The sequence below is a fragment of the Nerophis ophidion genome, linkage group LG23 (assembly GCF_033978795.1).
Source record: "Nerophis ophidion isolate RoL-2023_Sa linkage group LG23, RoL_Noph_v1.0, whole genome shotgun sequence".
Taxonomy (NCBI): domain Eukaryota; kingdom Metazoa; phylum Chordata; class Actinopteri; order Syngnathiformes; family Syngnathidae; genus Nerophis; species Nerophis ophidion.
This window is the reverse complement of record NC_084633.1, coordinates 29,909,180-29,921,818: the sequence shown is the minus strand read 5'-3', so window position 1 is coordinate 29,921,818 and position 12,639 is coordinate 29,909,180. Positions and strand designations below refer to the sequence as shown.

The 12,639-nt window shown below is 38.6% G+C and overlaps 1 protein-coding gene and 1 long non-coding RNA gene across 4 annotated transcripts in view; one reads left to right on the top strand and one right to left on the bottom strand.

The window, feature by feature from the left end:
• dnase1 (deoxyribonuclease I) overlaps positions 1 to 9,113 on the bottom strand; it is a 26,949-nt gene extending 17,836 nt beyond the window's left edge. The window contains exons 1-2 of one of the 3 annotated variants that reach the window (XM_061884066.1): positions 9,002 to 9,113; positions 1,135 to 1,273 (exon numbers count right to left, since the gene is read on the bottom strand). In XM_061884066.1, the coding sequence (XP_061740050.1) occupies positions 1,135 to 1,272 (138 nt within the window). In that variant the 5' untranslated portion in view covers position 1,273; positions 9,002 to 9,113. The other 2 variants (XM_061884067.1, XM_061884065.1) reach the window with 2 other exon arrangements.
• Positions 1 to 12,639, top strand: part of LOC133541031 (uncharacterized) — a 16,183-nt gene extending 3,544 nt beyond the window's left edge. The window contains exons 3-5 of the long non-coding RNA XR_009803776.1: positions 6,405 to 9,129; positions 12,256 to 12,398; positions 12,475 to 12,639. This is a non-coding gene — a long non-coding RNA (uncharacterized LOC133541031). The remainder of the gene's footprint in view (positions 1 to 6,404; positions 9,130 to 12,255; positions 12,399 to 12,474) is intronic.

Here is a 12,639-nt window from a genome sequence, read left to right as displayed (position 1 = left end):
TACTGCATAAACATTATTACAATATACTGCATAAATTATACTGCATAAACAATATTATTACACTATACTGCATAAATTATGCTGCATAAATATTATTTCACTGTACTGACTTAACAACATTACACTATACTGCATAAATTATACTGCATAAACAACATTATTACACTATATTGCATACATTTTACTGCATAAAGAACCTTTTTACACTATACTTAATAAATTATACTGCATAAACAACAATATTACACTATACTGCATAAATTATACCGTGTAAACATTATTATACTATACAGTATAAATTATACTGCATAAACAACATTACCCTATTACTTAATAAATTATACTGCATAAACACCATTATTACACTCTACTGCATAAACAACATTATTACACTATACTACATAAACAACATTATTATACTATACTGCATAAATTATACTCCATAAACATTATTACACTGTACTGCCTAAACAACATTATTACACTATACTGCATGTATTATACTGCTTACAGAACATTACTACACTGTACTGCATAAATAACACAATTACACTATACTGCATAAATTATACTGCATAATTAACATTATGACACTGTACTGCACAAAAATGATTATGCTATACTTCATAAATTTTACTGCATAAACAACATTATACTGTACTGCATAAATTATACTGCATAATTAACATAACACTGTACTGCTTAAACATTATTATAATATACTTCATAAATTATACTTCAACTACATTATACTGTACTGCATAAATTATACTACATTAACAACATTATTACACTGTACTGCATAAACATTATTACACTGTAATGCATACACACTATTATAACAAAAACTGCATAAACATTTACATTATACTTCATAAGCACTATTATTACACCATACTATATAAATAAAACAAAAATAAATAAATAAATATTACACTGTACTTGTATTGCATAAAACACATTATTAAACAGTCAGTTATACAGATAACTGAGATGATATAATTGACCAGGGCATTATATGGGGAGTTTTGTTTTTTTTAAAGGAATCCTACAAAAAGAGGGGGTTACAGGAAAACGGGGGTAGCTCAGTATTGTTATGTGCTGATAAATTCCAAGACGCTCATAAAATCCTACCTTGCTGATGATGTTCATCAAGGTTGTGTTGGAGGCCTTCTTGTCCCCAAAGGACTTGACATTGAAGGCTCCCAGCAGCAGCGACGTGCACAGATGCAGCAGGGCCAGAAGCAGACCCAAAGTACACACCAGATGCATCCTAGTAGAGGTCAGATCAAATAAATGGTAACGCTGTATGACTTCATTAACAGTAAGGATTTGCTTCAAGGAATCTGCATAATGTGGAAGTGAGGCCGTGAAAGTAAGACCTGCGGCCATAACAACATGGAACTTGATCTTTGTTGTGTTGCATGCTGGTTAAAATGTCACACTTACGGGATAAAATATTACACCGTTGCGCAAAAGAGAAGTGTGAATCAATGACATGTGGTGAGGAGAGCCTCCCCTGTCATCATGAAGAAAAACAACAACTAATCACACATTTTCGATGGGAGACAGGTGTGGACTGCAGGCGGGCCGGGAAAGTACCCGCACTCTTTTTTTACGAAGCCACGCAATGAATGTGGCTTGGCATTGTCTTGCTGAAATAAGCAGGGGCGTCCATGAAAAAGACGGCACTTAGTTGGCAGCATATGTTGTTCCAAAACCTGTATGTACCTTTCAGCATTAATGGTGCCTTCACAGATGTGTAAGTTACACATGCCTTGGGCACTAATGCACCCCCATACCATCACAGATGCTGGCTTTTGAACTTTGCGTCGATAACAGTCTTGATGGTTCGCTTTCCCTTTGTTCCAGATGACACAATGTCGAATATTTCCAAAAACAATTTGACATGTGGACTCGTCAGACCACAGAACACTTTTCCACTTTGCATCAGTCCACCTTAGATGATCTCGGGCCCAGAGAAGCCGGCGGCGTTTCTGAATGTTGTTGATAAATGGCTTTCGCTTTGCATAGTAGAGCTTTAACTTGCACTTACAAATGTAGCGACCAACTGTATTTAGTGACAGTGGTTTTCTGAAGTGTTCCTGAGCCCATGTGGTGATATCCTTTAGACATTGATGTCGGTTTTTGATACAGTGCCGTCTGAGGGATCGAAGGTCACGGTCATTCAATGTTGGTTTCCGGACATGCCGCTTACGTGGATTGATTTCTCCAGATACTCCGAACCTTTTGATGATATTATGGACCGTAGATGTTGAAATCCCTAAATTTCTTGCAATTGCACTTTGAGAAATGTTGTTCTTAAACTGTTTGACTATTTGCTCACGCAGTTGTGGACAAAGGGGTGTACCTCGCCTCATCCTTTCTTGTGAAAGACTGAGCGTTTTTTGGCAAGCTGTTTTTATACCCAATCATAAATGGGTTGTACTTGTATAGCGCTTTTCTACCTTCAAGGTACTCAAAGTACTTTGACACTACTTCCACATTTACCCATTCACACACACATTCACACACTGATGGAGGGAGCTGCCATGCAAGGCGCCAACCAGCACCCATCAGGAGCAAGGGTGAAGTGTCTTGCTCAGGACAAAACGGACGTGACAAGGTTCATCAATCAATGTTTACTTATATAGCCCTAAATCACTAGTGTCTCAAAGGGCTGCACAAACCACCACGACATCCTCGGTAGGCCCACATAAGGGCAAGGAAAACTCACACCCAGTGGGACATCGGTGACAATAATGACCCAGTGGGACGTCGGTGACAATAATGACTATGAGAACCTTAGAGAGGAGGAAAGCAATGGATGTCGAGCGGGTCTAACATGATACTGTGAAAGTTCAATCCACAATGGATCCAACACAGTCGCGAGAGTCCAGTCCAAAGCGGATCCAACACAGCAGCGAGAGTCCCGTTCACAGCGGAGCCAGCAGGAAACCATCCCAAGCGGAGGCGGATCAGCAGCGCAGAGATGTCCCCAGCCGATACACAGGCAAGCAGTACATGGCCACCGGATCGGACCGGACCCCCTCCACAGGGGAGAGTGGGACATAGAAGAAAAAGAAAAGAAACAGCAGATCAACTGGTCTAAAAAGGGAGTCTATTTAAAGGCTAGAGTATACAAATGAGTTTTAAGGTGAGACTTAAATGCTTCTACTGAGGTGGCATCTCGAACTGTTACCGGGAGGGCATTCCAGAGTACTGGAGCCCGAACGGAAAACGCTCTATAGCCCGCAGACTTTTTTTGGGCTTTGGGAATCACTAACAAGCCGGAGTCCTTTGAACGCAGATTTCTTGCCGGGACATATGGTACAATACAATCGGCAAGATAGGATGGAGCTAGACCGTGTAGTATTTTATACGTAAGTAGTAAAACCTTAAAGTCACATCTTAAGTGCACAGGAAGCCAGTGCAGGTGAGCCAGTACTGGCGTAATGTGATCAAACTTTCTTGTTCTTGTCAAAAGTCTAGCAGCCGCATTTTGTACCAACTGTAATCTTTTAATGCTAGACATGGGGAGACCAGAAAATAATACGTTACAGTAGTCGAGGCGAGACGTAACAAACGCATGGATAATGATCTCAGCGTCTTTAGTGAACAGAATGGAGCGAATTTTAGCGATATTACGGAGATGAAAGAAGGCCGTTTTAGTAACGCTTTTAATGTGTGACTCAAAGGAGAGAGTTGGGTCGAAGATAATACCCAGATTCTTTACCGTGTCGCCTTGTTTAATTGTTTGGTTATCAAATGTTAGAGTTGTATTATTAAATAGAGTTCGGTGTCTAGCAGGACCGATAATCAGCATTTCCGTTTTTTTGGCGTTGAGTTGCAAAAAGTTAGCGGACATCCATTGTTTAATTTCATTAAGACACGCCTCCAGCTGACTACAATCCGGCGTGTTAGTCAGCTTTAGGGGCATGTAGAGTTGGGTGTTATCAGCATAACAGTGAAAGCTAACACCGTATTTGCGTATGATGTCACCTAGCGGCAGCATGTAGATGCTGAAGAGTGTAGGGCCAAGGACCGAACCCTGGGGAACTCCACACGTTACCTTAACGTAGTCCGAGGTCACATTGTTATGGGAGACACACTGCATCCTATCAGTAAGATAAGAGTTAAACCAAGACAGGGCTAAGTCTGACATACCAATTCGTGTTTTAATACGTTCTAATAAAATATTATGATCGACGGTATCGAAAGCAGCGCTAAGATCGAGGAGCAGCAACATAGATGACGCATCAGAATCCATCGTTAGCAATAGATCATTAGTCATTTTTGCGAGGGCTGTCTCCGTGGAGTGATTTGCTCTGAAACCGGATTGAAAGGTTTCACATAGATTGTTAGACGCTAAGTGTTCATTTAACTGCTCCGCAACAATTTTTTCAAGGATTTTTGAAATAAAGGGAAGGTGAGACACCGGTCGGTAGTTTACCATGAGGTCAGGATCGAGGTTAGGTCTTTTAAGAAGAGGATGAATAACCGCTTTTTTGAATGCTAGGGGAACAGTGCCCGAGGAGAGTGATAAGTTTATAATATTTAGCACTGATGGACCTAATAATACAAAGAGCTCCTTGATCAGTTTCCCAGGAAGAGGGTCAAGTAAGCATGTTGTCTGTTTTATTCCATTTACACGTTGTAACAATTCCTCTTATGTTATTTCCTCAAAACGAGAGAAACTATTTTGGAGGGCAGTATCCGCCGTATATACAATTGTGTCAGTGTTAATAGAACCCCGTTGTAGCTGGGACGCATTGTCTTTAATCTCCTTTCTAATGACTTCAATTTTCTTACTAAAGAATTGCATAAAGTCATCAGCTGAGTGGGTGGAGCTACTGGAAGGGGTCCCTTGTTGGGTTAGCGATGCTACCGTACTAAACAAAAATTTAGGATCGTTTTTATTACGGTGGATGAGATTTGAGTAATATTTAGCTTTAGCTAAGGTAAGCATGTGTTTATAAGTTATTAAACCATCACTCCATGCTTGATGGTGCACCTCAAGTTTAGTCGTGCGGCATTTGCGTTCCAGCTTTCTACATAATAATTTCTGAGCTCTAGTTTCTTCTGTAAACCACGGGGTGCGCTTTTTTGGAGCCTTTTTTAACTTTAGCGGTGCTATGTTATCAATGGTTTCGCGCAGGGTGTCGTTAAAGTTGTTAGTGAGGTTATCAATAGAGCCCAAATACTTTGGGAATGGTGCCATAACCGAGGGCAGTAGGTCAGCAAGAGTTGTCGTTGTGGCCGTATTAATGTTGCGGCTGCTATAGCAGTTATTATTATTATTAGTTTGACGAACATGCGTCTGAACCTCGAATTTTATAAGGTAATGATCGGACAATACTTTAGTATACGGGAGTATACTAAAGTATTGTCCGATCATTACTAGGTTGGTACTAGGTAGGATTTGAACCAGGGACCCTCGGGTTGCGCACGGCCACTCTCCCACTGCGCCCACCTGTTCCCAATTAGCCTTCACACCTGTGGGATGTTCCAAATAAGTGTTTGATGAGCATTCCTTAACTTTATCAGTATTTATTGCCACCTTTCCCAACTTCTTTGTCACGTGTTGCTGGCATCAAATTCTAAAGTTAATGATTGTTTGCAAAAAAAAAAATGTTTATCAGTTTGAACATCAAATATGTTGTATTTGCTGCATATTCAACTGAATATGGGTTGAAAATGATTTGCAAATCATTGTATTCCATTTATATTTACATCTAACACAATTTCCCAACTCATATGGAAACGTGGTTTGTAGGTGAGTACTGGCTAACTCTCAAAAACGTCTATTCTTGAAACCTGTAGCAATGCAATTGCTTTCCAAAAGCGCATTTACCAAGACTGGTTTGATGAGAACGACCCCGTCATCTTCAGTTTGATAGTGAAAAAGAGATAGTCCTTTCTGACTTGGCAAAGTGATTCATCTTATTGCCAAAAAGAAGATTTGGTTAAAAAAAAAATCTGAAGTGCAGGAAAATATCAAAGGAATGGAGAACAACTGGTGGCTCATAAAAAGTCAGATGAGCTGTAGAAATTAGCGGACAGTGGGCGCCTTCTTTAGCGCCACAAGAGGCATCTATGGACCAAATAGCCCGGGTCCTACCTTTTTGAGGTCGAGATGGCTCTGAACTTCTGACGGACAATGCTGCCAGCAATCAACGTTGGAGGGAGTATTTTCAAAACCTGTTAAACCAGAACTCTACAGTTGAAGGGTGGGTGTTTGGTATAATTCCACAACTTCCAATCATTGAAGAGTAAGCAGATACTTCATATCGGGCAGAATTACAGAAAGCAACCAAGACTTGCTGGACCCAACGGTAGTTCTGGAAAAATGTTTAAGCAAAAAGGTTATTTCCTTACCCAACAGCTGTATCTCCTGATTACAGAGATCTGGAAAAACGAGGTGATGCCTGCAGACTTTCAGGACGAGCTAGTTCAAGACAGAGGTCAAGACCGTCTGTGAAAACCACAAAGGGAACTCCATCCTTGCAAAAGCAGGTGAAAAACTTGCCAGAATTCTTGCAAGCCGCCTCCAGTACTATGTTACCTGAATCACAATGTGGGTTTCGACAATCTACAGGCACCATGAACATGATTTTAAGTGCAGGAAAAATGTTGAGAATAAATTCTTCAACTGTGAACGGCTTTTACAGATCAGTCTAAACCAGAGGTGTCCACACTGCGATCTGCGGGCATGATACTTCCCAAGTATTATCTCTTACAGTCTAAATTCACTCGTAGCATCCGACTACCAAAAAAACATATTGTGTGGGTATAAGCGGCCAAAATCAGTTTTCTCCGGAGGCGCTTGGAGTAAAGCCGCTGCTCCTCCACATCAAGAGGAGCCAGTTGGGGTGGGTCGGGCATCTGGTTAGGATGCCCCAACGGACCGCTCCCTGGGGAGGTGTTTAGAGCACACCCGACCCCGGGAGGGAGACACAGGGGAGACCCAAGACGCGCTGGAGAGACTGTGTCCCCCAGCTGGCCTGGGAATGCCTTGAGATCCCTCAGGAGGAGTTGGACTAAGTAGCCAGGGAATGGGAAGTCTTAGCTTCTCTGCTGAGGCCGCTGGGAGTTTTTCATACGTTCTAATACAATGGTATAATCGACAGTTTTACATTATATGTCAGTTTGTTGTTTTTACAGTGCATTTGACTGTAAATGGGAAAACAGTACCTCTTTTATTTGTACAGTACAATTCGGCCGACGAAGCTGGCGATATTTTACCGTAAAATCTACTGATTTTTTTTAACATGGTATCTTTATTCCACAAAGATTGATTGATTGATTGATTGATTGATACTTTTATTAGTAGATTGCACAGTACAGTACATATTCCGTACAGTTGACCACTAAATGGTAACACCCGAATAAATTTTTCAACTTGTTTAAGTCGGGGTCCACGTTAATCAATTCATGGTAGATTATAAACAACCTTTATTAACATTGCTTAAGGCATACAAAATAAGTCAGTGCCCCACCAGCCGTGAATCTAAACTACATGTCAGTATTTATCAGTATCAGAACAGAGGTTCCACCGCCTCCAAAGCAGAAGCACCAGGTTCTGCAACATCTTCTTCCCTTTGGCCGTAAGACTCTTGAACGCATCATAATTATCCCCTTAAATCCCCCCCAAAATAGATTAACTTGCTGGAATATTAAGATAATATAACATACATCCATAAACATGAATGCATATGAAAAAGTGCAATATATTTATCTGTACAGTAATCTATTTATTTATATGTGCACCTTATTGCTTTTTATCCTGCACTACCATGAGCTAATGCAACGAAATTGTGTTCTTATCTGTACTGAAAAGTTCAAATTTGAATGACAATGAAAAGGAAGTCTACGTCTAAGTATTTAGTTGTTGTTTTTTCATTGTAAATGATTCGGCTGCAACAATTAATCGATTTCAATTCAGACATCCGATTAGAAGAAATCTTAGATTTTTATTCTGTTGCTTTGATCAAATTAGATTTTTTTTTTTAAATATATAAAAAAAAAAAACATTTTAAATGCAATTTTGTTGTTAATGATGTGCAAAAATAAAGAATGAAGGGAATGGCAAGCATATATTTTTTTGTCTATTTCAACTATTTTCCTTATAATAATAATAATAATAATAATACATTTTATTTGATATAGCGCTTTTCAGAGTACTCAAAGACGCTTTAAAGGATAAAAAAATCAAATACACAGTTCAAAGTAATAATATAAAATACAGGAAATATAAAAGCAGCACATTGTAAAATACACAGTAATACTTTCTCAAAACACAACTATTCAGATCTGCTTTTAACCAGTGATTAGTGCTCTGTGTCCTGTAATGTCCCGTCTTGTAAAATAGACATTGATGCTATAAAATATTTGATTACTAAATTAATCAAACAACCTTAACGATTGATTAATCGATTACTATAATAATTGATAGCTGCAACCCTAGTAACCTGAAGACAAAGTGGTTTGATGGCGTTATCTGCCTTGCATCTGTCAATTCACAAAGTAGTTTACAGAAGTAAGATGCTATGACAAGACATAATGTTGTAGTTCTTGTTTTATTTTGTTATTTTGCACGATTTATCTAATTTTGCTTGAACAATTGTCATAAACGGGTATAATTGCATCATTTTGTTGGTATTGTTGCATTGTTTTGTTCACAAACAAGTTTGTTGATTTGAAAAAAAAAATGTTTGCCTAAAATCTGTGTTTTATTCTGGTTTATAAAGTAAAGCTGCAAGTAAAAATATCAATGTCGACAATACTGACTTTTACTTTTCAAAGTTGCAGTATCGCCCACCCCTGCTGTAAACAGGGGTGACCTTCCTTCCTAAGTACATTGAACAAGTAAGTCAAGTATCTAGCGTTATTTACGACAGTATCATCATGCTTATCACACAGTACTTACAGTACAGGGCGACAACAAACTACTTTTTAAGCACTGCTGTGGACGAGAATGGAATAAAACAGTCGCTGATACCTGATTCTCCGAGCGCAGACGCTTGCCGCATGAAACTCGTGGAACAGAACCACCGATTGAGGTTGTGGACAAGCCTTTATCTGACCACTGGGTCATGTGACCTGTAACCAAGCTGGCCAGGAGTGCAGGTAGGCAGGGTGTTGTTGTTATGGATGGGGTACACTGTGGAGGTCAACAGCAAAATGCTACTAAATGTGCACACGCATGTATTATTAAGAAAAAAACTACTATACATGAACACAGTGTATATTAGTAATTGAATACATGTTTAATTGTGTTTATTTGTATATATTATTAAAAGTGTATTAACTATTATATACCATTATATTGCTTAGTGTATTTTTCACTAAGCAAAACGGGTAATTAAGGACAGGCAAATGTTAGCATTAATGTAGGAATATTACATGTGTACTTACAATGTTTTTTCAAATCTCATTAACTCATTGGAAAAGACACAGCTACCGATTAATCGATGCTATTTTTAAAAGGCACTGGGAAGAGCAACATGTGCTAAAAAAAAACTTGATAAGAAAGTTTATTTAAGGTCTTGTGCAGGAGGACGCTGACTTTGAACCATATTAAAACTACCATTTCTCAACCCACTACACATGTGTTGGAATAAATTAGTAAGCTGACATTTTTGAATTATTTTCAAAAATTTTGGGGGGGCCATTGACGTTGACATTGTGGGTGGGCCTGGGCTGCAAGCTGTTTTGTTTTTTACTTTGGAAAAAGAGTTGGCCATTTCTATTGTAAAGGACTGTTATTGATCCGATGTTGATGTGCAGGGGTGTCCAAATTTCTTGACTTGGGCTAATATATATACACAAATATATATACAGTATATAAAAGTATGTGTTCATATGTATACAATACAGGTCAAACGTTTGCATACACCTTCTCATTCAATGGGTTTTCTTTATTTTCATGACTTTTACATTGTAGATTGTCACTGAAGGCATCAAAACTATGAATGAACATGGAATTACTATGTACTCAACAAAAAAATGTGAAATAATTGAAAACATGTTTTACATTGTAGTTTCTTTAAGGTAGCCACCCTTTGCTGTGATTACTGCTTTGCACACTCTTGGCATTCTCTCCATGAGCTTCAAGAGGTAGTCACCTGAAAGTGTTTTCACTTCACAAGTGTCATAGTTTTGATGCTTTCAGTGATAATCTACAGTGTAAATAGTCATGAAAATACAGAAAACGCATTTAAATGACAAGGTTTGTCCGACCTTTCGGCCTGTACTGTATGTGTGTATGTAATGGATTTAAAAAATGTTATGGTGCATTGATATTTTTTTTATAATGTCCACAAAGTTCAGTGAGCAGGTTGTGTTATGTGTGACCATGTGTGTTGACATTTCACATCAGTTGGATTATTAATATCATTGTATTTTTTTTTTTTGCACCATGACTAGGGAAGGTTGTTTGCATTGGGTCATATAAGTATGAAACGTTGTTGACTTGAACAACTCACACTGTCCACTAGATGGCGACATAATAACAGCATCAAAATAGCCAGACCAGAAAAACGAATGCAATCTCCCTGTGGGTAGGTTTCCCAATTAAACTCATGTCTTGCGGGCCAGATTGAAGATGTTGGTGGGCCTTAGTTTAGTTTGCTAAATCCCACATCTTGTTCAAAAGCTGCATACAATATTAACTGCTCTTTCTTCATGTGCATAATAAATGTTATTAAAGTGTACCTTATTCTTAATTTCCCAAAAATGATTCAATGTAATTTTTTGATATTGACACAAATCATCCCCAAACAACAATTTATGGTTGCCTAAAATGCATTTAAAGTAATATTTTGATATTGACACATCTTATCTGTGCATCTCTTTGTAGTATTCTATTAATGTATGTACAGATGAGATGCGTCAATATCAAAATATTATTTTGCATCAATTTAGCAACAAAGAATACATTGATTTAATGAATATATAGTAAATGGTAAATGGGTCCTATTTGTATAACACTTTTGTACCCCTTTTTAAGGAGCCCAAAGGGCTTTGACAGTATTTCCACATTCGCCCATTCACACACAAATTCACACACTGACGGCAAGAGCTGCCATGCAAGGCGCTCACCAGGACCCATCAGGAGCAAGGGTGAAGTGTCTTGCCAAAGGACACAACGGACATGACTAGGATGGTAGAAGGTGGGGATTGAACCAGTAACCCCCAGATTACTGGCACAGTCACTCTACCAACTTTGCCACCTCGTCCCCAAATCTAAACACTTTGTCAATATTTTTTATGTGCACGGACAAAGAGCAGTTGATATTGTATGTAGCTTTTTAAAGGGTACTTCATGCACGTAAAGATTATGTTCTTACCATGTAAGTAACTTTCTTAAGGGTAATCTAATAAATGATGCACAGATTATATGTGTCAATATCAAAATATTACATCAAATCCCTTTTTGGCAACCAAGAATACTTTGATTTACTGCCTACACTGTAAAACATATTTAGTCTTTTCAACTCACAAATGTAAGTTCACTAGCTGCCTTAAAATTGCACTTCAACTTAAATATATATTCAATTTGAAAACACAAGAATGTTGAGCGGATTGCAATCTCAACATTTTTCTGTTAGTTATCAAGTTGATTGAACTTTGAATTGCTTTGTGTATGAACTCATAATTCAAAAACTTGCCTTATGAACATAAAATGAGTTTAAGAACGTTGTTTTTTTACATCAGTATAAATTGATATTTATATTTTATACAGCCATAACTTGGGAAATTTCAAATTCCATATTTGTTTTAACTTCAATTTTGAATGACTCAAGTTTACAGAGTAAATCACAATAGACTTTTGCTGCTCAGTTTATTTGAACCATTTTTCACATTTAAATGTTTCACTACTTTTTTCAGTATATACTTCCAATATATATATATATATATATATACAGTATAATTCAGCAATATTTTCTGTTTTGCTGAATGTGAAACACGTAAAACAGTTTGCATGCGGAGAACCAAAGATGCCAATCAATGCTTAATGGCATCAATTTTCAAGTAAAGTTTCAGTTTCAAAAATGGGACCTTCTTCCGGTCCTGGATTTGGTCAGTGATGCACACAAAGGTCTGGCATTAAAGAATTGTTTAGTAAGGTGGAAAACTTGTGACAAAGGACACTACTTTTAATATGGTTATATATTTTTTTCAATTTCGTAAAAAGGCTGAAAAGCACCTTAGTCCCAGGGCTTACATCACTATTGTATAAAATGTTTGCAGCGGCACTCTCACGGCCCGAGAGATTTAAGTACAGGGGTGTGCCAGGCACGTGCCAGTCCGGCTGCAGCAAGCAGCGTACCTGCCTTCATAAGCCTGCACAACCTGCTATCCCGGGCCAGAACGTACTCATCTGTTCCCGTACAGTAAGTTGACTAACCAAGCTCTATGCATTCTCTCTCTGTTTCTTCCCTGTTGTGTTGAATTGTCTCCTCCCTCCAGCCTGCCTTCATTCCCACGTTACGAGCTGTGTGTCTCATCTTCCTACGTTCCCTTTGCTTCCCTGGCTGCCTCTTGGATCTCGACTTCCCGCCTGGACACAGACCTCTGACGACTCTCTCGCCCCCAACTTCCTGCCTGTCTCACGGACTTATGAGCCTGCTGCCC